General features: G+C 36.3%; 2 protein-coding genes across 5 annotated transcripts; one reads left to right on the top strand and one right to left on the bottom strand.

Moving 5' to 3' along the window:
* Window positions 1–3,726: 3,726 nt before the first annotated feature.
* On the bottom strand, window positions 3,727–25,982 carry LOC139978473 (uncharacterized). The gene is made up of 9 exons (XM_071988735.1): window positions 25,866–25,982; window positions 24,047–24,361; window positions 23,668–23,888; window positions 22,984–23,121; window positions 16,825–16,983; window positions 15,979–16,033; window positions 15,348–15,574; window positions 5,225–5,276; window positions 3,727–4,079 (listed from the first exon to the last, which is right to left on the bottom strand). The coding sequence occupies exons 1-9, from the start codon at window positions 25,879–25,881 to the stop codon at window positions 3,742–3,744; spliced, it is 1,521 nt and encodes a 506-aa protein (XP_071844836.1). The 5' UTR covers window positions 25,882–25,982; the 3' UTR covers window positions 3,727–3,741.
* Window positions 7,112–13,965, top strand: LOC139978892 (uncharacterized). Of its 4 annotated transcripts, none has more exons than XM_071989446.1 (5): window positions 7,113–7,326; window positions 8,054–8,350; window positions 8,927–9,041; window positions 10,495–10,551; window positions 12,174–13,965. In XM_071989446.1, the coding sequence occupies exons 2-5, from the start codon at window positions 8,228–8,230 to the stop codon at window positions 12,413–12,415; spliced, it is 537 nt and encodes a 178-aa protein (XP_071845547.1). In that variant the 5' UTR covers window positions 7,113–7,326; window positions 8,054–8,227; the 3' UTR covers window positions 12,416–13,965. The 4 variants fall into 4 exon arrangements, with proteins under 4 accessions (XP_071845548.1, XP_071845547.1, XP_071845544.1 ...); XM_071989443.1 differs by having other exon boundaries at window positions 8,194–8,350; XM_071989447.1 differs by lacking the exon at window positions 8,054–8,350 and having other exon boundaries at window positions 7,112–7,326.
* Window positions 25,983–26,124: the final 142 nt, after the last annotated feature.

Genomic DNA, 26,124 nt, shown 5'->3' on the forward strand with positions numbered 1-26,124 from the left:
AGTGAACTTTGACCCCCATCAAAAACTACTAACGGGTAGTGTGTATATGGGTGACACAGTCTTTGGGTTTGTGGTTGAGTTCTTGTCTCCTTTCATGAACGGAACCTTCAGCTGGCTAAAAGGAAAGAAAAAAATGAAGGCCAAGCATATGGATCAAGAAAAAAAAAACAGTTGTTTATTGAAATGGCCAAATGTGAAGTAATATAATATTATCTTATTATTGTACTCAATTCTTATCAATCAGTTTGCATAGAACTAAATACCGCCATACAGTGTTCATTCACTCCTTAAATTTGTTAAATGGGTTTGGTGGCTGAATTGATATGTTAGCTCAATTACGTACTACAGAAAGTCTCCATTGCTGTCCGGTGCATCTATGTGATTTTTCCACTGGAAAACTTTGACATAGTACTTACCCTTACTAGTTATTCATTTGCTCATTGACAGAGATTTCCTTCTTCAGAATTCACAAGTGGTTTGTGTGTGTGTGGAGGGAGGAAGGGGGGGGGGGCAGGGTTAATTAAAATGGAACCTTTACCCACGTGAAAATATTAAAAATACAGGGGGAGCGTCCACGCAGTTGTAAAATTTCGGATGAAAAAAAAACATTTACAGAAAGTAAATAGAAACTTAAGTATTAATCTTGCAAAAAGTAGACAAAAATTCTAGATAAAAGTTCATTATGAAATGTCGCTAATTTCGACTTGTTCCTAATAATTCGACATTTATATCGGAAATCTTTGAGTAAACAAAAAATAATGCAGAGTTCACAGTTACTCCCAGTTATCAAAAACAACATTGAGAAATTCTACAAGCATGTGCTTTATACAGTATTACCAGACAACGAGGTCTTACGTAACACGTGTCCTCTAGAAAGCACACTGTTGGATGTAGCTTACATAACAAGCTCTTACATTTACTCCTGGCAACCTCATATTATTTTTAAGCTTTTCATGTTGCTGCCAATGACGAGATTGTAAATAATCATTATATAATGACATCCAGTTCCAATAATGCTGTTTAAAAAGACTGGGTATTTCTCGTAGTGATCTTAAAACGGAATTGCTTCCGTTGTACAACAAATATTACCAGTAGTATTTCTTTATAAAGCAAATGGAAACACAGGAAAGGGAAAGAGATAACGAAAGCACCTTTATTGTAATAACACATTATACGGCAGATCGTAAGTTGTCATGAAGATCTCTGATATAAGAAGGTACAAACAAATTTCAATTATGTTTTGTCTTGAGAAAATTTTCTGATAAGATAATTACAAAAAAATTAAATAAGATAAGAATTTTTTATCATTATCATCATCGTCGTCAACGTCGTCGTCATCATCACAGTATCTAAGTATGACTATAGTCAGCCGTCGTGGTCTGAGGGAGAGTATGGAGATACAAGCTATTCAGGTACTATAAGAATGGCTACAGGCGCAATGTCAGCTTCCGTGGTGTGAGGGAGAGATTGAGGATATAATCCAGGTACCCATTTTTAGAGTCAGAGAATTAAGTTTTAATTAACGTTTGAATTGACTTTCATGACACCATAAATGCTCTACCCTCTGTTTCGATTTCGAATTTTAGACAAGAAGAGGTTAAGGGAAATGGTTTCCCCACTCCTTTAAGAAATATTTGTTTCGGTTAGGGCTAAAATGCAAAATGGTGCTATAATTTCCATTAATTTAACTATATATGTGTAGTACTTGCTAGTGTTTACGATTGCACGTGCGTGCAATGTCTCACTGTCCCCGTTTCGTCCCCAAGAAGTTCTGTTGGGGGAGGGAGTACTCTTCCCTATGCCCCCTCTGGCTACTCCACTGTATGTATACTATAAGCTTATATGAATATACGAAGCAAATGTCAAAATGTAAAAGCAATTTGAGACGTCGAATTGTTAACGGAATAACGTTATTTTCAAAGGAAATGAATAGCTCTTAAAGACCAAAGAAAATGAGTAGTAGTAAATGCAATCGTGTGGAATGCTGGATAAAACAGACACGCCTATCATTATCTCATATCGGCCAAAAAATATAAAAAAAAAACCCAAACGATATATGCAAGTTTGCGATTTTTTTTAAAAGAACATATAGCAAAGTTTACTTAAGTAGCTTTAGTCACCATTGCATAAGATTTTGGAGAAAAATTTCCGATTGTCTTCCAAATTGCGTCATTTGAGTACTTATATTAGATGTCACATGGATAGTCATATATGTGTGATAAAGAAAGGAAACTGAATACATATTCACTAAGTAACACATTAAATGACGAGTTGTTACTCTCTTCTCCGTTTCTTACATAAAGCTATAAGATCAAGAGTATAGGCCGAGTATTTGATAAACAAGATAGAATTATCGTAATAATCAGAATATAAATACAGAATGTAATGATAATAGATATTCCTCAACAAAATATTGTAGTTATAGAATGCAAACGTTGAAAGAAGTCAAACAATCCTAAATTTCATTCTCTGCCGTAGCAATATGGCTGAATAGATACATTTCCTGTTTTTCACGATGATTACATCCTGTTAGTCTTAAAACGCTCATTCAAAACATTGAGAAATGTATCAAGGAATGTTAAAATGATAAGAAAAATCAAATGAACATGTGAACGAAAGGTTATCACTGATTTTTGTTGTTCTATATTGTTTGTAAAATCTAATCCTCGCATAGTCGTGTTGTGTTTACAAAACAGAGAGAAAAGCTACGAATGGTTGGTTAGTATGCTTAGTATGGTTCTATATCTAAAGGTTGGGTGTAAGCCCTGGGTTGATTTAGAACTGTTGTCCACTTTCTCCTATTTCCAAATCCTGCATATTTGACCCTGATGAGTGTCTGATGCTTAAAGGGCCATGTCCCGAAATTGAAAGTAGTTTATAGAAATGTTACATGGACTGATATTAAATGTTTCTAAAGTGATACAAAATATCAAAATTAGTTCCTTACCTAAAGTCATCCTTTAAATATATGTTAGATCATAATTAACATCGATACCGACACAATGACCGTTGATTCATTGCAAATTAGCTCATAGCACACGCTCCTGCCTGAGTGAGTATATACTATGTTTAATTAAAACCTATTCGACGAAAGAGGCATACTGACAAATTTGGAAAGTGGTAAAGGAATACTTTAGTAAATACGAACTCGGTCTGAGTGAAATCAGACCTAAATATCCTTTGCTGTAAAGGTATACACTACAGTCCTAACAGTTTTAGCGCGAAAACATCGATAACGTTGGTTGTTCATTTCCTGACCTTTTGATTAGTTTATATCTACCCCCTCGTCCTTCGGCGGATGTACCACCAGTCCACCAACATGAAGTACATTATAGAAACCCATATGGGCCACGCCTTAAACGCCACTTCCGTTTTTTAATCTCATATGGCTGATATAAAAAATTTAAAAAGTCATCATGCCTCTGCCATTATATTAAGTTCATTCGTGTCTAGTTTTTTAGAGTATTGTTGCCACTCAGAAAAATTAAAACCATTTTGGGAAACTTTCATGAGATTGTATTAATTCTGAATTTTTATTTCGAAAATGTTATTGCGATAATTCTACTAAATGTTTAGAATTTCATGTATTTGACAATTTGAATCTTCAAGCAGGGCTTTTCTTCTCGTATTTTCCAACTTCGAAAAGTGTTTACGATGTTTGCGAATCTTTCCAATTTATTGCAAGTTTTTTGCAAGTTTAAAAGTGATTGCAATACTTCTCGTTCATTTGTTTTTTGCAGTTCATCGATAACTTTCTTTGATCAATGTGCATTTGTGTCCAAGAAATAAAGACGATTTCGTTTCTAATCCTTGATGCTCCTTACGAAATCTTTTTAGTAACTGACTAAGATTCTTAAACTGTAGATCTTTCAATATTTTAGAAAATTTCCTGACATTATTTTTACCAAATAAACCTTGCTTTTCTAATTCAGAAATCAAGGTTAATCCTGGCGTCACATCTTTATCCAGTAAGTCTTGAAAAGCTACTGCAAGATCCGATAGACGTGCAATTATTATGCTGTCTTTTCTGGTTAGTTTGTCTGATACTTGTACCTTCAGGTTCCCAAATGGATCTGGTGCTGTGAAAACAAAAACAAACACGTGGAGGAGAGCGTTAGTGCGTTATGCGTCGGTAGAGTTAACAGGTTAGTAACAAAATGGACGTGCGATCTAAGAATTGTACCAGGATTGCGTTCTGGTCAGTTTATATAGTTTGTGTCCTTAGGCAAGGCGCTTAATGACACTTGCCTAAGTTCACCCAGGTGTATGACTGCGGACCTACAATGTTACTCAGTTCCGTGCCGAAAATGAAATGTCGAAATTTCATCGAAATGACCCCGATAGCGACATCAAATAAAACAAAAATGGTTTTGTGTAACGCCTCCACCGGCCGGCTTGAGTCCATCACGTTTTTGAAAGCGTATAGGCTAGGCCTTATTCTTCTTGCAACATGAAAACTGACTTTCGTGTTTATATCACCAAAATAACCAAAATACCATGGTAATGTTCATATTTTGAAAAGGCCTAAAACCTGCGTGCAGCACAGTCACAGTGCATAGCAACTATATCGGTCGCATCCTGTACTCCACCATGGATCAGCACCCGGCTGATTATGTAATCATATCACTAATCTTCATACACGTTTTACATTCAAGCAAGTTAAGATGGCGCATGTATCGTCAGATCGTCGAAACAACGCAACCATATACGAGTTGTTGGTTACATAATTGTGTTGAAGATTGGCATAAATAGAATTATATTTTACGTATTAACAGAAAGACAGACAGGAAGAAAGAGGGCTCTATCTTTATTGGCTGCAGTGTAAACATCTGCTCCATTGGGTAGAGTGTTTGGTGGAAACATACCATTACCGGTTTGCATAGGCCCTATGACATTTAAAACTGTCTTTTTATGCAGTGAGCGTTATGTCTGCAACCATAACAATTTCTGACGAAGCCATTAGGGGTTCCGAGAATTAAGATGCAGGTCGCTCTACATAGGGAGTGTCTGTGTATTGCACTGTTTTCCTTACTATTCGTATATTTCTCAGAAAATAGAAACTTCTTAGGGAGGTAAGACTGCAAATAGTCATGCAAACATATTCTTGTTTGGCGTACATGTGAACACGTTGAGCACTTGAACACAGTTACCAATGCAGTTTCGATTTAAATGTAATTGTGTACGATCTAAATTTACAGTATCAGCTAACAGTTACATCACCTACCTTGTACATTAGAACGTGTGGTGTTCATTATGTCTGGAAAATCAGTCTCAATCTGAAAGCAAGAAGAAGGACACAAGTGATAAAGTATGAATCTGTGCGAAATATGACAAATAAAAAAAGTCGTACGATAAAGGCACCCGATATTGTAATTAATATGTGAAAGTGACACCCATCTGGGGGGCTAACTTTAAAGGATAATCAAAACAAATAAAACGCACAGGCAACACCATCTGGAAGACATGCTTTAAGGTGAGAAGCACCTCAGCTTGCTGTATATGTATTTATATATGTGTGTATGTATGTATGTATGTATGTATGTATGTATGTATGTATGTATGTATGTATGTATGTATGTATGTATGTATGTATGTATGTATGTATGTATGTATGTATGTATGTATGTATGTATGTATGTATGTATGTATGTATGTACTGACAGACCTATGTATACGAGGACATTTTCCTCTACAGGCCTATACATATGAGGACAATTGAAAAATGTGAGGACAAATTTCGTGTCCTCACATTCTAAGTACCTTTAACTGACCCCCCAGGGGTTGATCAACACTGCTATGGACTTATCTCGAATGTGTCCATATTTAGTACTTTTCCAATACCTGGTGTATACTGAATGTATGCTAAAATATATATAGCGCCCTCTATTTATGTATACCTCTACAAATATATACTTGTGAGGACATTTACAATATCCGAGGACAAATTTAAGCTAGAACCTATCCCCAGGCTATCAATACTCTATCAATACCAAAAAAGGAAAATAGTAATGATAATAAAGTTGTGACGACCAAAACAATAACAATAGCACCAAAATAATATTAATATATTATATTACTAATATATATATATGTAACATGACTGACATATTAAATGTAAAAATAATATGCAAGATGATGAAAGTAATTATAATGATGATGAGGAGGAGCATGAAGAGAAGGATGTATTCCAACTTTATTTACCTATGAAGAATGATTAATGTAAACATTTCTCTCATTTTATATAGCAGTGGATATGGACCCATATTTACATGTTATACAATGTAAGATTATTGGAATGCGGGGAGAACATGACATACACTTTAACATAGACGTGCACTGCACTTTAAAAGTGAACATGAAGAAAGGAACAGAAATAAAAAGACAGAATATGGCATCTTCCATTCAATACCCAATTTCTTTTGTGATAAGGTTTTGGAGCACAGAAAGTCGTCAAAAGTTCAAACTTATCAAATTGACTTTTAGTCTAATCATTCCCTCGAGACTCATCCTCAACCATTTGCTTTGCTCCCTGCTCATGCAGCATGATATATACGTTTAATATGACCAAACATAGCAGAAGTAATCATATTTACAATCGTCATTCCTGCTTCTGCAATTTTAATACCTAGTCTTGTGTGCAGTCAAACCAGCAACATGTACTCGATATTATTTTAAAAACTCCAATCCCACCCCCATTCGGCCATGCTATTTTTAATTTGATTGGGGAGGTTCCTATGCCCTCCCCACCTGGCATCGCCTTTGAGCATTTAGTGCTTGCTCTCAGTGCAGGGTTTCGGTTGTCTTGTTTAACTCCAACAACCTATTTTGCATGCCCCACCCCCATGAAAATCTTTAGAACCTCAGTGGTGCCAAGTGATGGCAGGGTTCCCCTTGTACGATTTTTTTCGTTTCCCTATTTCTCTCCGCATCGTCCGTCATATTATGATTTTAATGCACTTGATGTATGCCACTCATATAAAGTCATACCCTCAGATTAATGTGAACCACGATGCACCCTTTAATGACCAAGCCCCTACTTGAGTTACCTTAGACCGTCACCTGGACCATATGATGTAACTTAACCCCCCCCCCCCCCCCACAACAACCCCTCTTAATCTCAGAGTAAATCTCCGTCTCCAATGCTAATCCCACTACTGTATCTGCGCAAGTCCGGTACGCAAGGATTGCTGTTACTGTAAATCATGTTGTGGCCCAATTCGCCTTCCATAATTTAACAAGCATTCTTGCATGCTGTACGAATTGGCATCGAAGTGGCATCGAATTGGCATCGAAACGTTTTACTACTTGCAGATATCGCCCTGCCATGTAAGTTACATTCCAAACTGCTCTTTGTGTTGATTAAAGACCTAACATGAGTTACCATAACGCTTCTGTGGTCAACACGTTACATCCTAGCCTAATTAGTCTACTTTAAAATTACTACTAGTAGTAGCCTAGTACTGAGTTATTCGAAGGGTAGGCTAGGCATGGTCTAACGTACGTAGACATACTGTAGTGTAACGTTAGGTTACCAAATACAGTACCCACCCAGAAGTAGTAAAGTCTAGTACATTTACTGTAGCCTAGTAACAATAGGTCACTAAACAAAGTGTATTATGTTGTTGTAATACTACAATAGATAATCCTTTCACTGCAAGCATTCTGTCAACATATGAATTAGGCTATTCAATGTGACGGTCAATCTAATTCAACATAGGCTACCAAAGAAATTGTCACAAAGTGGTGTATTTTCATTGATAGTATTCATACAGCCTAGGCCTAGGCCTACCACTTTAGTTGTCAGTTGTTGGATGTTACAGACTACAGTAAGGTTTCAAACAATTGAAGAAATAAGTGTTTGGAGTATGACACTATGCTTGCCACAACCTGATTAATTTTTTTGTTCGGAAAAGAAAGGAAAATTAGCTCTTGACAAATACTTTTTAGTTCACTGTGATATAACAACTGGTTGAACTTGAGTTTATGGCTTTCGTGAAGGGTTAATATATGACCTGTTGCAAAACACATTGCATCCTTAAACATTTCTTGTCAGAGCTTACAGAATGCCAGTGAAAATGTCCTACGAAGTTGAAGTTGAAGGAAGAATTAAGTTCTTGATGCTTGTTATGGAGGCATATAAACTGAATATCTTCACCCTGGAGGAACTTCTTAATATCCTCATTGATTTCATAGATCATCTGGAATAGCTCTAGCAGTTGAGAAGCAGATGAAAAACCTGTTTGTAACTTTGGAGCAGTCAGCTCACGAAAGAGTGAAGTTATTAAAGAAAATGAGACCTATGAGTCCTGCACCAGCAAAAATTGTAGTATCTTGTTCATCAGACATGACTGTAAGTAGTATTTTCTGCACACACAAAGGGCTAATTGGTTGTTCAAGTAGTCAGGATTCAAGTAGTCAGGATTTTTATACACCAAAGTTTTACAGTTATATAACTGCTAAAGAACAGCATAAAACTATCAATTTAAGTTGTTTCACTTCCTTTTGAAAAAAAACTTTTGCAAGCAAAATACTGCACTTTTTAAAATTATATTTTGCACTATTGCTTACAGATACTGATATATTGATCAGATACAAGATAGTTAACAGGCTACCCATACCCATTTGTGATGGTGGATAGACTATTTCAACCGTTAACTTTAACAGTCATGTCCAAGATTCCCGAGCTGACCCTAGGTCATCATGTATATGTTTGATCTGCCACCAAAAAGTATGGTTGGATGACGATGCTTACTTAACCAGTGTTCTCCCATGATTATAGTATTAGGTTTATCAATGAGTCTTCATTAGCTTGTAAAATTGGAATCAAAGCAATTTGTGCCATATAAAGGTAGCTGCATGTTATAGCATCATCTACAAAGTGTAAATATTATCACAAACCTTCCAAATTGTTACTTATTTGTGTTAGATGGATCAGGGCAGGCAATGTGTCAGACGTAGAGGCAAACTTCATTGTCATCCTAATGAGGAAAACCTGCAGATGGACAAGGATGGATTTGTCGAAAGGGTCTTGCCAGTGAAAGGTAAGTGTTGATTAGTCTAGTGCATTTCATGAACGGTATCAATAGTATCACTGTGGGTCATCAGGGTCTGTAGGCACATCTGGATAGGACATTAGGAAATGAAATTACAAATGGCTGAAAATGACTTTTAGATAGATGGATAGGTGTATAACAGACATGACATACATTAGAATGATATTTATTTAACTTCCAGTTCCAACTTTCAAAAATATTCCCCTTAAAAACATAGGGTCCACTTTAAAATTAACACATCATAATAACTGTTGTAATTCTTTTGTTTTGGGGCTTGTGCTCATGCGAGAGGTATTGATTTTTTTAAATTTTGGTCATCTGTATCAGGGCTCATGTTTAAGAAAGTTTTAAGGTTGTCCTTCGGATTACCTAACCTACTGTACCATGCCACATTACTGCTGTGGGCCATAATCATGTTAAAACTTGAGACAGTTCAATTTTACGGTTTTGTTGTTGCCATCCAGTGATTGAGTTGACTTAACTCGCCATCCAAAATGTTACGTTTCTTTATCTTAGCTCCATAAAATTTCTAGATATTGCATGCTCTCACAATGTAAGACACACTTAACAAAATTCATAGCAATGAACATCTGATTTATGAACATAAACTACATTGGTATCCAAACCTCAAGCATACAGAACTACAGTACATACAGTGATGTTGAGTTGGAAATATAAAAGGATTAATGCATCTACTATTAATATCCGCTGTCCTCACATACCTATGATAATGGATAAGCTGTGTATATGTGCCCTATGTATTTCTCACTTATCCACATGTTATACATTGCTTCTGTGATGTAAACATGATTTTATTAGGTGTAATGTATTCATGTCTAGGTAAATGCGTAAAATTGTGGGTTGTGAAATACATGTTCCACATTCACAGGGCATAAATTGCATTTGTGTTGAGAACCTATCACGCCTGTGTGATGTATATGTTACCAATGTTCACTGTCCTCATATTCATATGATTACATAAAACAGTGTATGTGTCTTTCCAGTCTAATACACATGGTAAACAGTGCTGCATTGTCGAAAACATGATGTAAATAATCTTAATGTATCCATTCTAGTGTACACTGTCCTCACATGTCTAGGATAATGTATAAACTGTGTATATATAGTCCTGAGATATGTTTCACATGCACACATGTGTGATGTATACCATATATTACCAACGTTCACTGTCCTCACATGCATATGATTACATATAAAACAGTGTATGTGTCCAGCCTAATACACATGGTAAAGAGTACTGCATTGTCAACAACATGCTGTAAATAAGTTTAATGTTTCCATTCTAGTGTACACTGTCCTCACCTATTTAGGATAAATTATAAACGGTACGTGTTGAAAAAAATGAAAACTTGGGAAGAATTTCATGATTAATTTTTCAGGGATACAGTATTACATGAGTTCTTTTATGCTTGATTTTCAGTCACATTTATGGCAGACTCCTCGTGTACACCAGATATTCCTAAAAAGCTTCAGACAGGTAAGTTGTTTGGTTTACCATGCCACAATACCATAATCATGTCAAAAACTTGAGAATGTCCAATTAGATGCAGCAATAGTTTTGGTGTGCCATCCAGTCATAGAAGAACTTATATGTATATAGATTTATTTCATTTTGTATAACTGCCAACACTACTGTATATTGTCAATGGTATCAACATTTTCATGCCATGCGTGGAAAGATGGGGGGGGGGTGGGGAATGTGAGGCAGAGTACAATCTGTGATTACTGTCATTTCTGACAAAATTCTAATGGCACAATCATTCAATGCCACACAAACAGGCAGGTATCTTGCACTAAATGTCTACCAAACATCTGCTGGAGCTGGTCTATTTGACTAAGGCTGTGTATTATGCATTTCAATGGGGAACTATGCATGCTTAAATCATATAGTTTGTAAGATGAAATTTAAGAATTATTCCTTTCATTTCTCTTTATCAATATTTATCTAAAAGATTCAGTGCAATGTTCTCTGACAAATCTTTTAGTTGAGTTTGACAATGCCCTTGTTTATTGATGTGTCAGCTACAATCTTGTCAAATGTGTACCACTAGGTGGGCACAGAGAGGGAAGCTGCCATATTCTTTATTGGCAAACTTCTTTCACTTAACCATGAATGCAAGTTTAGAGATGCTTCCTCAAAGGTACATTTGAATTGCTGCAATTTAACCTCCTGCAAACCAACTCGTGTTAATAGTACATTTGGAATTCTTTATAATAATTGTATAACTTTCTTCAGTGGCTGTCATGGGTCAAGTAAGGCAGTGGACAGGAAGTAAAGGACTATAAGACTACTAGATGAAAGAGTTTGTAGTTCATTTACAAGACAAAAAAAAAACACCTGCAAAAGAAATAATAGAATTACAAACTGTTAGCATGTTCTTAACATTTTGGCATGTACGTGCAACACCATAAACCTTTACACATATGTTGATATTATAACAAAATGGACTGATATAGTGTTACATTCATACAGTTTATGATCCTAATATTCCCTCATTACTGTATGTGCAAATATTCCATCAGAGTCCACTTAATATAATTTTAAGCAACTCTTTGCACAACAAATACAGTATTAAATTAATTGGATTCTGAAATAAACTTAATGACAACAGCATCTATACAATGACTTATGGGACCGTTGTTTAAGTACTCCTGGTTCTACAGTTCGCAGCAAAACATGTGGGAACACAAAGTTTCCCTGGGCTGTAACACACATTTGAGTCAGTAACCCGACAATACAAACAATTAGGCAGGAACACACAGTTTACCTTTTAACTGAATTCTGGCAGGAACACACAGTATACTGCACAGTGCCGAAGAGTGCAATGTCTCTCTTGCACCAATGCCCCAATTGCCGCTACTGCTTTTATATTAGTCCACAGCATCTCAGGCAAACATTCCATCCAAACACAGTGAATGAACGTCTCTTGAAGTTACGCAATTTTACCTGGTGTAGTCCAGATGACTCTGAATTTGCCCGCCTTGACACACGACATAGTTATCTAACTCATGCTTGGGTGAAGTGACAGTTGCATTTTGCTAATATTAAACTGTTTCACCTGCATTAGGACAATTCTATTGTTGTCCCTCTTAATACAGGCAAACGAAAGCTTCAGAGAAAATACGCATCAAGAAAGCCGTGGAAGCCAGAAGAAAAGAAATGTTTGCTCGCATTCTTCAAGGATGCCATTAACTCAGGGACTACTCCAAACAGAGCCATGTGTGAATTGGCCAAAGAACAGTGTGAGATTTTGCAAGATAGTCGTAGTTGGTCCCAAATAAAGGACTTTGTGGTCGCAGAAAGAAAACGGGTATGGAAAAAGGTTCAAAACAGAGAATGATTATTTACATCAAGTGAAAGGTTTGACAAGGAAAATTGCATGTTGTTTGACTTAAGTTACTTAAATGGCTTTACATCATAATGGCTATTTCTCTAGTTTTTTTTCATAATTTAATTTTTTTGTATTTTAGTTTGATGTTAATTTTTATGTTATTTTATTTTACATCATTTTATTTCACAACTTTTATTTAAGGTTATATTTTATTCTAGATTATTTTATTTTAAGTCTGATGTCATGTCCTGTTTGCTTTTGTTTGTTTCAGTTTGCTTGTTTTAATTTTAGTTTATTTCATTTAAGAAAAAGTCTCAATAAAAATCAGCAAAAAAGGTTCTCACAAACACTCCAAGCATTACAGCATTTTGTTGTCCTATAAAGCTAAACAATTATCCCATTTTTAATATGGAAGCAAATTTAATGGAAAAGATATTATGTAAATAGGCTTTTAGGAAAATATCTTTTGCAAGAAAATATGTAGGACTACAGATGCAAATTGAAGCTATAGTTATGGTGGCAAAGATCACACTGAACACCAAGAGAATGTTTTGCTGTGAAAAAAAAATAAACAGAAAAATACTAAAATAACTGTGCAACCCAAACAAGATATTCAATGCATGAAACCTTTCATTCTGTAGTATGCTAACAAATATTAAACAAGTGGGTGATGTTGCCTTATCACTTAAATGCTGCTGGTGAGAGTTGCTTTTGAGTATTGTGTATTTCAGTTTAACCAATTCCCAAAACTGCAATCTCCAAGGCATTAGTCTATGTTTAAAGAAAAAACTTGTCCCAAATTCTAAATGGACAGATCATACTTTCCTCCATAGTTTCCATGATGCACTAATTAGCAAATCTGTTATTTTGAACTGAAACTCGCTTTTGTTTTGTGCAAAGTAAAACTTTAACAAGGGTAGCTTAAATGTGGTGTGTCTGTCAGACAGAAGCGAAAATTTATTATTGATATGAGATTCCATAAACAACAAGCCCCATTTGCTTCAGTTCTGAAAACGTTTGTAAGATTCCATTCACTAATTATGCTTGATTATGCTTAAATAGTAACTGTATTCACCTCCATATTTAATTTCAAGATGAAAGTTAAGAGTAACTCATGACCGTGTATGTTGTAATGCAGATGCAGTGACAGATGGTGTTTTATTGCAGTAGTGTATTTGATTATTAGTTAAACAGTGTGTATGTGTATGCCCATTACTCCCATGTTAACATGAAGAGCAGCACAACTCCCTAATAGCTCAAACTCAGGGTGGGGTGGATGGGGGGGGGGGATGGGATGTTGTTATTAGTAGGTGCTCATTCAAAGGAGGTCATGAGTCATGCATACTGTATTGTTTGCTGTGTTGCTTGAACATCAGTATCTTTAAGTGCTTTTCTCTTTATTCCAGATACTGCATTTAACACATGTTTTGTTGGAATATCAGATACAGTATATCTGTTGATATGAATATGCATGATCTATTTGTAAACCCACCATTCTATTTGAACTTTTCTCTGCATTGTTCAAAAGAGAGATCAGATACAGAGTGAGAACCAAAGAACTGTGTTTAGTGTTCTCTTTCATAAGTTAGGCTGTTTGTTTTAGCATGAACTATCTGTTTTCAAGTTTCTTCATTCTCTATAAGTCCACCATGACATAATTGAATCTCCTTTTGTGTGCACATATCTGCTTGCAATTTATCAAACATGTACTACCTTTTCTTGACCATGCAAATTTAGCAATATTTATCACCAAAGGTACATCTGAATTGAAACAATGTGACCAATGGTCATATGTGAACACCGCTGTTAAGCATCATCGGTGTTGTGGTATACAGTGCATAATGGTCACTGACCATCATGCACTGTATACCACAACACACCGATGACTCTTCACAGCGGTGCTCACTTGTCAACAATCTTAACATTCAGACAAAGGAATGGAAACACTACATACCATTGTAATAATATTTTCATTAAAGAATTTTCCAGAATCTTGTGATAGAAAGTAAAGTAAAGGAAGAGTTCAGTTAGGCATGGTGTGATGTACAGTAGTCTGAGATTTACTCTGTCCCTTTATCACTTATGGTTAAACTTTTAAAACAAATATTAGTTGCCTTTCAAACATATTTAGATGTTTGGGTTGGGTTGTTAAAAGTCATTTGAAGTATGTTGTGAGGTATGTTATAGTAACATGAAGAAATGTCCTGTCATGTATAGATTCTATCTCTATGTACATACACAGTGTATAAGCAAATGTGAGGACATGTCCTCTCATGTAAACAATTTTCCATACAACTGAGTATGGTGTATGTGAGGACATGTACTCCTTTACATACCATCTCCTATACTGGTGTGTATAGGAATGAATAGGTTGTGTATGAAAGGAAACTGAGTACATGTCCTCAGATGAATAAGTTAATGCATACATTTGTGTATAAAATGTCCTCGTTCTCGTACTTGGTAGAGGCACTTTTTGGCAAAAAATTGTGTCCTCACTTACATAGGTATGTCAATATGTATGTATGTATGTATGTATGTATGTATGTATGTATGCATGCATGCATGCATGCATGCATGCATGTATGTATGTATGTATGTATGTATGTATGTATGTATGTATGTATGTATGTATGTATGTATGTATGTATGTATGTATGCGTGTATGTGTGTATGTATGTATGTATGTATGTGTGTGTGTATGTGTGGGTGGGTGTGTGTATGTATGTGTGTATGCGTGTATGTATGTATGTATATTTAGATCCTCCTGCTAGCAGGAACTCGCGAAGAAGCCATCAGTGGCTTATCAAAACCGCAAGCTGACCAAAGGCAGTCTCTTAGATTCATATTTAACGCCAATGATTATGAATTGTTAATGATTGTCATCAACTCTGTAACTGGACGACATACATTAATTTTGGAATGACTCGAACTCGGGACCTACCTGGGAGGCGCATTCTCTTAGTTGAACGTGATGCAATGCTTGTATCAAGATATCTATACAACTGTTATCGTAAAAGTTCCGTTTCCGAAGCTCTGTGAAGAGGGCAATGCCCATTTTGTTGCTTTCCTTGATATAATCCACAGCTTCGGGAGGCAAATCAAAGTAAGTCGCTAGTCTCATGCAATCACGTTTGTTCAGCCTTTTGGCATATGGGTGTAACATGGTATCTGCTCCAAAGATAAGAAGTGAAGAGGGTATGGCGTAGGGATGGAGCATTGAATAACCTATAGTTTATTGGAAAGTTTTTGTAAGTATATTGTAAAAAAAAACTACGTACTATTTATTAGTATTAACTCTTTGGGCCTCTTCCTCTATCTGCAATTACTGAATGCGATTTATTAACTTGGTACGAAACGGTGAATTCCAAACATTATACTTCTTCCAACACATCCTCTCTATAACATTAAAACTGCAAAGCAACCCCATTATGACGTGTTTTTTTTTTTTTTTTTTTTTTGTGAGACAGCAAAACCGTGCCCATGGAACAAGTTATATAAATTCTGCGTCTGTAAATATAATGCACAAAAACAGGGGTTTAATTAAGTTGAGACTGATAATGAAAACGAAGTACCATCATCAATATCGTCATATTTATCTTCTCCGAATTCTTCAAAGACGTCTTCAAGCTGGAGAAAAATGATGAAAAAAGTGATACCTTCTAAATTGAAGTTAACATGTTAATGAGAATGTGGGCATTCAGTTATAAGGACAGTACCTAATTATCAATCCATTTAATTGATTGCTGTCAAAGAATCTATGACTTCCTTTTAGTGGTATAATGCTACATGTGTTGCGAGTAAGCATTCCAAAATACAAATTAAGATAAAGGAGTACTTTGCTGAAGGCTGATAATCTTCAATTAGATAAATGGGTTTCTTAACTTTCTTTTATTTTGTAATAGAGCAAAGATATTTACGGCTAGAACGGGATTCGAGTAAGTGACCTCTTAATTAAAACCGAGCCCTCTACCAACTGAGCTATCCAGCCATTAGTTGAATGGCAAACCTTTTATTCCCATGTCTTTGCTGGGTGCCAGTCCGAAGCCACAGTACTTTGCGTATACCCTGTAACTATAGGGATCACTCCTCAGTGTCATTCGATGCTAAAGGAAAGAAAGCGGCATAAAAGGGGCTTCAAGGGAATTTTCGTTTTTTTTCTAACCTGTAACCCAGGTAACCTGTAACATGTCACCTGTAACAGGTAACACGTTATACAGAGGCAAATGGTTCCGATCCGTTCTATAGCCATTAACTTCTTTGCTCTTTTCCAATATCTAAAATATCCCAGTCAAGTTTCCGTGATTCTCTGATTTAATTCTTTACTTTATGCAAAGAGCAACAGACTTCTAGTTTCATTACGTGCAGGCACTTCAATTTGTGTAAGGTTTTTATCAGACATTTACAATACTTCAACAAACCTTTGTTTGTATGTAAAATTCGAGTTCGTCATTTTCAGGTTGTTTCACAACTAAACCGAAGTTAAGTGACGGATCCTCCGCAGCCGTCCCGGATACCAACTCGTGCCTAAACTTGAAACATATCTTAGCGGTATGCCAGATCCTGTTGAAGGGTATTATCTATGGACAGATTAAAAAGGGAGGAATGAACTAAAACTTACAACAAAATTACAAATTGAGGCGTCAGTTGAGCAACTTTAAATGTTTAGGGGCTCAGGAGGAATAACCTACGGCCTCTTGCATCGATTGAGTTATACCCCGTTCGTGCATTATCATGCAATAAATGCACCGTAAACCTGATGACCTGTTCATTCATACAAAGCACTTAATTAATAAACATTAATTTTCATCTCAGAATGTTACACTTTAATCAAAACTTCAAAAGAAAAATAACCATCAATTGTCTCGAAAAGGTATCCCGTTTTTCTTTTCTTTTATTATAGTTAAAAGTCTCAGCCCCATATACACATCAATTTTCCAGTGAAAGTCCTATAGTCTGTGAAAAACTGTATTTACATCCCCTGTTCCAACAGTGAAGAATCCCTCATATAATGTAATGATGTTAGACCTATTGCAGAAGCGAGTATTACATTTAAAAACTTCTGCTGCCACAGCTGATGGATAGTATTGATCAATATGAGGATAAACGTTGAGTTGCTTTCAGGAAAAGTGTTGTGTTGGCGATGTGCTTTTACGTATCCATGAAGTTGTGTCACAATTGAATAGCAAGCAAACCACTATGTCAAAGGTGCCTTTCCTGGATATCTCAAGTGCTTTCAATACGGTCCTACCGAATCAGTAAATTAAAGATTTATCTGAATTTATTACTGAGCTATGGCTGTTACATTGGCTAGCTCATTTCTTAATAGGGTGGTCACGACAAGTTGAATTCGTAAAAGGACTATCAGATATGTCTGAAATAACAAAGTTCATGTGTCTCGGGAGGGGGGGGGGGTTCCATTTTCTGAATCAAATCTGAAGATTATCTCTCAGTCACAAAATATGCTGATGATACTGCATTATCATACAAAATATCCAAGAGTTATTTGTCAATGTTATGAATTTTTTGAATGTTTTGAATTATATGTTAATGATATACTTTCAATATGCGATAAAAGAACTTATTACTTAATACAAAAAAAGGAAATGTGTATTGTGTTAACATTAAGCATAAAGACCTTTTGTCATCTAAATCACAAAACGTTTAATACATGGATCAAAGGTTGAGAGAACATCGAAACCTGACTAATTAGGGGTATGCATGGACGACAACCGGACGTTCAATTGCCATATATGAAAGATATTAAGCAAAGTGAATAATATTGTTCCTAGTTTAGCTCATATCGTGTCACAACAGAGTTCCGTCGCCTTAGTCAAAATTACCATACCACTGTATTTTTCTCAGAATATTGCTTTCTTTTTATTATGTTATTTGAATTTTGATAACCAACAGTCCGACAAGAAAACGTTGCTGGATAGATAACTGTTCCAATTAACAGAAACTGCGCTCTCCAAAGCAAACAATCGCTATAACTGCATAGAAGAGTCATTACCACAGAAATCATACATTGAACCACATACTTCAGCCCCCCCCCCCCCCCCCACACCGGATAGTGAGGAATAGCAAATGCAACGTTTCCATATGCATTTGTTTGGACGGAAATTTCTTGAATACATTTGCTGCTGTATTCCGATCAGTAACGATAGGCCTTAGCCTATCAGTTAGATGTTACGTAACTGTTAATATTAACAGTGTTCTGACATTGGCTAGTCAACTGTGGTGTATAACTGTCTATCGTTGGATCAATTCATTGGATTGCTGTATCAGGACAGTTGAACATTGCCTCTATTGTTTATTTGACGCATTCAATAACTTATGATGCTATTACTAACTTATTTTTTTACAGCCTATTTTAATTTGATGGTCGCTTAATGCCATAATATTAATAACATTTATGTCAGCCTTGCTAAATGGGGTTATCGTTAATGCTCGCCCACTATGGTTAGTATGCTTTAGGCTGGAAGCAGCTTTCTTGGGAATGTTAGTAATCATTTTTCCACTGGGGTGTTTACACCGAGGAGCTAGTTATCATATCATACTTGATCTGATTCGTTTGACAAAAGTTCTGTGATTCGTTTGCTTTGAATTAGCGTAGGCAGCTAGCCATGATCAGGATTAAACTTGCCGTGATACTTTATTTTTCTACTTATATTAATCCGCCGGTAAGTGTACCATTATGCACGGCTAGATGACAAGGCAGCGGGCCAATCAGATGCAAGAGAACAGTTTGGCAAGTATGAATGAATATAATTTAAACCATATTAATTACTTATATTAGTTTGTAGTATTTGGATTGGGTAGCAAATTTCATCATTTCCAGGCTAAATGGGTGTCGTGGTCAACCCATGTCTGAATTTCAAATTCCATTGAGAAGGAAATACATAGACTTGTCTTGTACCCTGCAAACACCCTGGTTATCACTGCACAGGGTACAGGACGCAAACATGCACAAGCATAGCAGAGAGGAAACGCCTCGAAACTGTTACACTATATATACTAATGCTCGCTAGTTTTATTTGGGACGAATGTGAGTGTACTAGAATGTGAGTGTACTAGAATGTGAGAGTACTAGAATGTGAGTGTACTAGAATGTGAGTGTACTAGGATGTGAGTGTACTAGAATGTGAGAGTACTAGAATGTGAGTGTACTACAATGTGAGTGTACTAGAATGTGATTGTACTAGAATGTACATTAATTTTCATCTCAGAATGTTACACTTTAATCAAAACTTCAAAAGAAAAATAACCATCAATTGTCTCGAAAAGGTATCCCGTTTTTCTTTTCTTTTATTATAGTTAAAAGTCTCAGCCCCATATACACATCAATTTTCCAGTGAAAGTCCTATAGTCTGTGAAAAACTGTATTTACATCCCCTGTTCCAACAGTGAAGAATCCCTCATAATGTAATGATGTTAGACCTATTGCAGAAGCGAGTATTACATTTAAAAACTTCTGCTGCCACAGCTGATGGATAGTATTGATCAATATGAGGATAAACGTTGAGTTGCTTTCAGGAAAAGTGTTGTGTTGGCGATGTGCTTTTACGTATCCATGAAGTTGTGTCACAATTGAATAGCAAGCAAACCACTATGTCAAAGGTGCCTTTCCTGGATATCTCAAGTGCTTTCAATACGGTCCTACCGAATCAGTAAATTAAAGATTTATCTGAATTTATTACTGAGCTATGGCTGTTACATTGGCTAGCTCATTTCTTAATAGGGTGGTCACGACAAGTTGAATTCGTAAAAGGACTATCAGATATGTCTGAAATAACAAAGTTCATGTGTCTCGGGAGGGGGGGGGTTCCATTTTCTGAATCAAATCTGAAGATTATCTCTCAGTCACAAAATATGCTGATGATACTGCATTATCATACAAAATATCCAAGAGTTATTTGTCAATGTTATGAATTTTTTGAATGTTTTGAATTATATGTTAATGATATACTTTCAATATGCGATAAAAGAACTTATTACTTAATACAAAAAAAGGAAATGTGTATTGTGTTAACATTAAGCATAAAGACCTCTTGTCATCTAAATCACAAAACGTTTAATACATGGATCAAAGGTTGAGAGAACATCGAAACCTGACTAATTAGGGGTATGCATGGACGACAACCGGACGTTCAATTGCCATATATGAAAGATATTAAGCAAAGTGAATAATATTGTTCCTAGTTTAGCTCATATCGTGTCACAACAGAGTTCCGTCGCCTTAGTCAAAATTACCATACCACTGTATTTTTCTAAGAATATTGCTTTCTTTTTATTATGTTATTTGAATTTTGATAACCAACAGTCCGACAAGAAAACGTTGCTGGATAGATAACTGTTCCAATTAACAGAAACTGCGCTCTCCAAAGCAAACAATCGCTATAACTGCATAGAAGAGTCATTACCACAGAAATCATACATTGAACCACATACTTCAGCCCCCCCCCCCCCACACCGGATAGTGAGGAATAGCAAATGCAACGTTTCCATATGCATTTGTTTGGACGGAAATTTCTTGAATACATTTGCTGCTGTATTCCGATCAGTAACGATAGGCCTTAGCCTATCAGTTAGATGTTACGTAACTGTTAATATTAACAGTGTTCTGACATTGGCTAGTCAACTGTGGTGTATAACTGTCTATCGTTGGATCAATTCATTGGATTGCTGTATCAGGACAGTTGAACATTGCCTCTATTGTTTATTTGACGCATTCAATAACTTATGATGCTATTACTAACTTATTTTTTTACAGCCTATTTTAATTTGATGGTCGCTTAATGCCATAATATTAATAACATTTATGTCAGCCTTGCTAAATGGGGTTATCGTTAATGCTCGCCCACTATGGTTAGTATGCTTTAGGCTGGAAGCAGCTTTCTTGGGAATGTTAGTAATCATTTTTCCACTGGGGTGTTTACACCGAGGAGCTAGTTATCATATCATACTTGATCTGATTCGTTTGACAAAAGTTCTGTGATTCGTTTGCTTTGAATTAGCGTAGGCAGCTAGCCATGATCAGGATTAAACTTGCCGTGATACTTTATTTTTCTACTTATATTAATCCGCCGGTAAGTGTACCATTATGCACGGCTAGATGACAAGGCAGCGGGCCAATCAGATGCAAGAGAACAGTTTGGCAAGTATGAATGAATATAATTTAAACCATATTAATTACTTATATTAGTTTGTAGTATTTGGATTGGGTAGCAAATTTCATCATTTCCAGGCTAAATGGGTGTCGTGGTCAACCCATGTCTGAATTTCAAATTCCATTGAGAAGGAAATACATAGACTTGTCTTGTACCCTGCAAACACCCTGGTTATCACTGCACAGGGTACAGGACGCAAACATGCACAAGCATAGCAGAGAGGAAACGCCTCGAAACTGTTACACTATATATACTAATGCTCGCTAGTTTTATTTGGGACGAATGTGAGTGTACTAGAATGTGAGTGTACTAGAATGTGAGAGTACTAGAATGTGAGTGTACTAGAATGTGAGTGTACTAGGATGTGAGTGTACTAGAATGTGAGAATACTAGAATGTGAGTGTACTACAATGTGAGTGTACTAGAATGTGATTGTACTAGAATGTGAGTGTACTAGGATGTGAGTGTACTACAATGTGAGTGTACAAGAATGTGAGACTACTAGAGTGTGACTGTACTAGGATGTGAGTGTACTAGAATGTGAGAGTACTAGAATGTGAGTGTACTAGGATGTGAGTGTACTACAATGTGAGTGTACAAGAATGTGAGACTACTAGAATGTGAGTGTACTAGAATGTGAGTGTACTAGAATGTGAGAGTACTAGAATGTGAGTGTACTAGAATGTGAGTGTACTAGAATGTGAGTGTACTAAAATGTGAGTGTACTAGAATGTGAGTGTACTAGAATGTGAGTGTACTAGAATGTGAGTGAACTAGAATGTGAGAGTACTAGAATGTGAGTGTACTAGAATGTGAGAGTACTAGAATGTGAGTGTACTAGAATGTGAGTGTACTAGAATGTGATTGTACTAGAATGTGAGTGTACTACAATGTGAGTGTACTACAATGTGAGTGTACAAGAATGTGAGACTACTAGAGTGTGACTGTACTAGAATGTGAGTGTACTAGAATGTCAGAGTACTAGAATGTGAGTGTACTAGAATGTGAGTGTACTACAATGTGAGTGTACAAGAATGTGAGACTACTAGAATGTGAGTGTACTAGAATGTGAGTGTACTAGAATGTGAGAGTACTAGAATGTGAGTGTACTAGAATGTGAGTGTTCTAGAATGTGAGTGTACTAAAATGTGAGAGTACTAGAATGTGAGTGTACTACAATGTGAGTGTACTACAATGTGAGTGAACTAGAATGAGAGTGTACTAGAATGTGAGAGTACTAGAATGTGAGAGTACTAGAATGTGAGTGTACTAGAATGTGAGTGTACTAGAATGTGAGAGTACTAGAATGTGAGAGTACTAGAAAGGGCTTGATCATATTTTATTACTAACTTACCGTGTAACAGAAAGTAATGATGGCGATGACGATGACGATTACGATGACTTGCTTACCTTATGCAATGTTATGGGATTCCATTCTTCATTGTATGACGTTACAATACCATGAAGTGGTTTTTCTGAATCAAGGACCAGAAACTCTTGGCACGAATCAAGAACTTTTGAGTCTCTTCTCGCAATATATTTCAGTTCCTAAAACCAAATGAAAAGTTAATCGACAAATATATATGCTCCAGGAAGTAAAGAACAGTCATTGCGACAACGACTAGAATAATCAAGCTACCATTGGCCCTTTTCCTCGTCGGTACGGGCTTGTCAATGGTGTATATAGCGAGAGATAACTCGCGACTGTTTTATTTCTCCCAAAGAACAGTTCTTAGACTAAAAACATTAACCGCTGGTTGTGATTAATAGTTTAAAGAAGCATCCGGTATTCGGAAAGATTTCAATTTTTGGCTTAAATTTGATGACGCAATATCACACAGATTTGTCTTATGTTTGATTGCTTGTGTTATTTTCGTGTCATAAAAGATGTCTCTCACAGGGTAGCAGCCTGGCTTTTGGCTATAGAAATATCCCCACCTAATAGCATGCTAAATGTTCACGTTTCATTGCACGGTATTGTGCTATTTGCCTGGACAAGACATAAGAAGGAATCACAATCTGACGTTGAATACATAGGCGTTATGTTAACATTTCTACTAAGAGCGTTATAGTTCGGTTGCCAAAGAAACTTACTTCTTCAATGTCTTGAATCGGATACGAGTTTAATATCCAACATGTCATAAGCAGGTCCTGTCCCACATGAACCTTTTCGGCCACAGGCACAACCTTAACCCTTTTCCCCTTTACACCGACTTTGACGTCAACGTAACAGAAGTGGTTAAGATGAAAGCGGCAAAGATTATTAGTGAGCGTGCATTGAGTCCCGCTTAGACTGGTCCATAGGAAATATTTATCTGCAAAAGATGAGATCATTGCATGTTTTGAACTAGCGTGAAATCATCATCTACAGCAATATTAGTCGTTGCTATTCGGGAGATTTTCACTTCCATTGACACTACAAGTCAGGATATAAGTCGTCATTGAATTGTCCTTTAACATTTCTAAGACATACCTTCAACGAATCTCCCACTGTAAACAGTAACTTCATGTTGTTTACCATCCTCAATCATCCCACAGTGTGAAAGTGTCACCTCGACAGGTTTGTTGAATTCCAACCCGTCGGGATCAAGACGGATAACGGGGCAAATTCTGGCAAACTCTACCGATTCAAATAGATCATCTTCGAGAATGGTTATGCTGATAATTTCTCCTGAAGTCAATGCATTTGGAGGGATGGATACTCTGACAGTTGTCGACGGAATATAAAGTTCGCCACCAGTTTCATCCACGTACTGTTCGACGTAAGATAGATTTTCCAAAAGCCCATCTATTTTGACGAAGATGAGTAAGTAAACTTAAACCTTTTTTATTCATTCAACTGTTATCGCAGAGTTATCAATCTAAAATACAATGTTTTCTTTATGCTTTCGCAATAAGATATTAAAACTAATCTTTGTACTTAAATACCCCTCGTACACAAATGATGGCGGCAGTACATATGATTCCAACCATAGTATATGTCTAGAAACGTAAGAAAGTCAGTTATGCCAGGTAGTTGCTATTTACCCTGGTTATGCATTATACAGTGTGGATTACCTTAAAACTCCTAAAACTCTGCTTGTAAGGATGACACAAAAATTGTCAACCGATATGTGACGAACTCTTAATATTTTTGCATCCATGCAAGTCGATTATTTGAAAGGCAGGCTTTTTTTGTCTGTTACTATGAAGAACTTTTCTCACATGTTCAATGAATAGACCCTATCAGAAGAGTAAGTGGCAGAGAATCGGAATATATGGCTCTAAAATTGTACAGGATTAAATGCAAATCAAGCAAAGATTAATTCCAGTACACAAAAGTAGACGTGTACAAAAGTTAGAATTTAATCACCAGCCACAAACTTAGTTGCATGAATAAAATCCCAACAAGACCTCATTGCTTCTGTCAGAGTCACAATTAAATGACAGATCATTAAGCTCTTTCCGTCTTCTTTCAACGTTGTTTACAAATCAATCAGAAAGAAAACAAAACCACATAACAGCAATCAAGCCCTATGAAGACTTCCTCTTGGTTGCATTCACATTCCTTCATGTAAAAGGCATTGGCAGATGATCTACATTAGACCCAGAACAGAGTATGATAGGGCAGAACACATTTGACAGTGTTATTGAAAAAACGTGTTAGCAGTCTAATACATGTCATCAAAGAATCTTAGTACCAATCGCAATCTTCATCATCAACCCCTGAGTGTTCCCAGGTAAGCCATGAATTACTATACACCTGGATTATTCATACATTCAACATTAGGAAATACTAATGGCTGTTGATGCACATATCATGTGGATCGACGTTATATGTCTCAACGGTAGCAGCAGGACGATGGAGATGAGATGATTGTTTGCCACTCATGGAATACTTGAAAAGACTGTTTGCAATATTGGTGCAGTATGTGCTTTTCTTTTAAATCTCTTGACCACTTATAACGTAGATCATTTAAGAAAACAAACGCGGTTTATATCGCCGTACATCGAGGAGCAGACTACACCTTTGGAGATCAAACTCTAGCTCTGCATGTAAGTGGGGCTTAAACAGAGTAGTATGTCAGAAAGGAATGAATCTGGGTCCAATATTTGATGTGCCAGTTTTACAAAGCAGTGCTCATATACAGATTACTACAAGCCCTAAAATGCTTTCAATCGGTAAACTTAGTGGCTAACTTCACTGATGAAGAAGCTTAACGACCTGTACAGTACATCAATTTGATGATAGGGAAAATTGTTGTTGAAAGTTTTTATCGAAATAGCATGTTAGATTGTCATACAGCACCTACCTTTGCTAGCTTTCATTCCCAAACTTCCTCCTTCTCCAGAAAATGTTGAAGCCTGCTAGTTAGAAGATAAAAGTTCTGAGTAGCATATGTATCTTGAAGTGACCAGCACAAACATAAATAATCTGGACAAAAACTTGCTACTTAACCTGACCCCAATTCTGAGACAACCGTTCAGAAAGTTCAGAATACATGCCTGTTTAAACTTTCAAATAGCAATTTTAATGCTTTCGGTAATATAATTGGTGTGTGTGTGTTACTC

This window comes from Apostichopus japonicus, chromosome 13 (assembly GCF_037975245.1).
Source record: "Apostichopus japonicus isolate 1M-3 chromosome 13, ASM3797524v1, whole genome shotgun sequence".
Taxonomy (NCBI): domain Eukaryota; kingdom Metazoa; phylum Echinodermata; class Holothuroidea; order Aspidochirotida; family Stichopodidae; genus Apostichopus; species Apostichopus japonicus.

What these genes read in the sequence shown, in the direction of transcription:
- LOC139978473 (XM_071988735.1), bottom strand. An exon ending in CAGTGGGAGATTCGTTGAAG is followed by an intron (nt 23,889 to 24,046) that starts GTATGTCTTAGA and finishes CATCTTTTGCAG; the next exon opens with ATAAATATTTCCTATGGACC. An exon ending in AATTTTACATACAAACAAAG is followed by an intron (nt 16,034 to 16,824) that starts GTTTGTTGAAGT and finishes ATTTTTCTCCAG; the next exon opens with CTTGAAGACGTCTTTGAAGA.
- LOC139978892 (XM_071989446.1), top strand. Translation starts at nt 8,228, where the DNA reads ATGAAAAACCTGTTTGTAACTTTGGAGCAGTCAGCTCACGAAAGAGTG. An exon ending in CTTGTTCATCAGACATGACT is followed by an intron (nt 8,351 to 8,926) that starts GTAAGTAGTATT and finishes TATTTGTGTTAG; the next exon opens with ATGGATCAGGGCAGGCAATG. An exon ending in TCCTAAAAAGCTTCAGACAG is followed by an intron (nt 10,552 to 12,173) that starts GTAAGTTGTTTG and finishes CTCTTAATACAG; the next exon opens with GCAAACGAAAGCTTCAGAGA.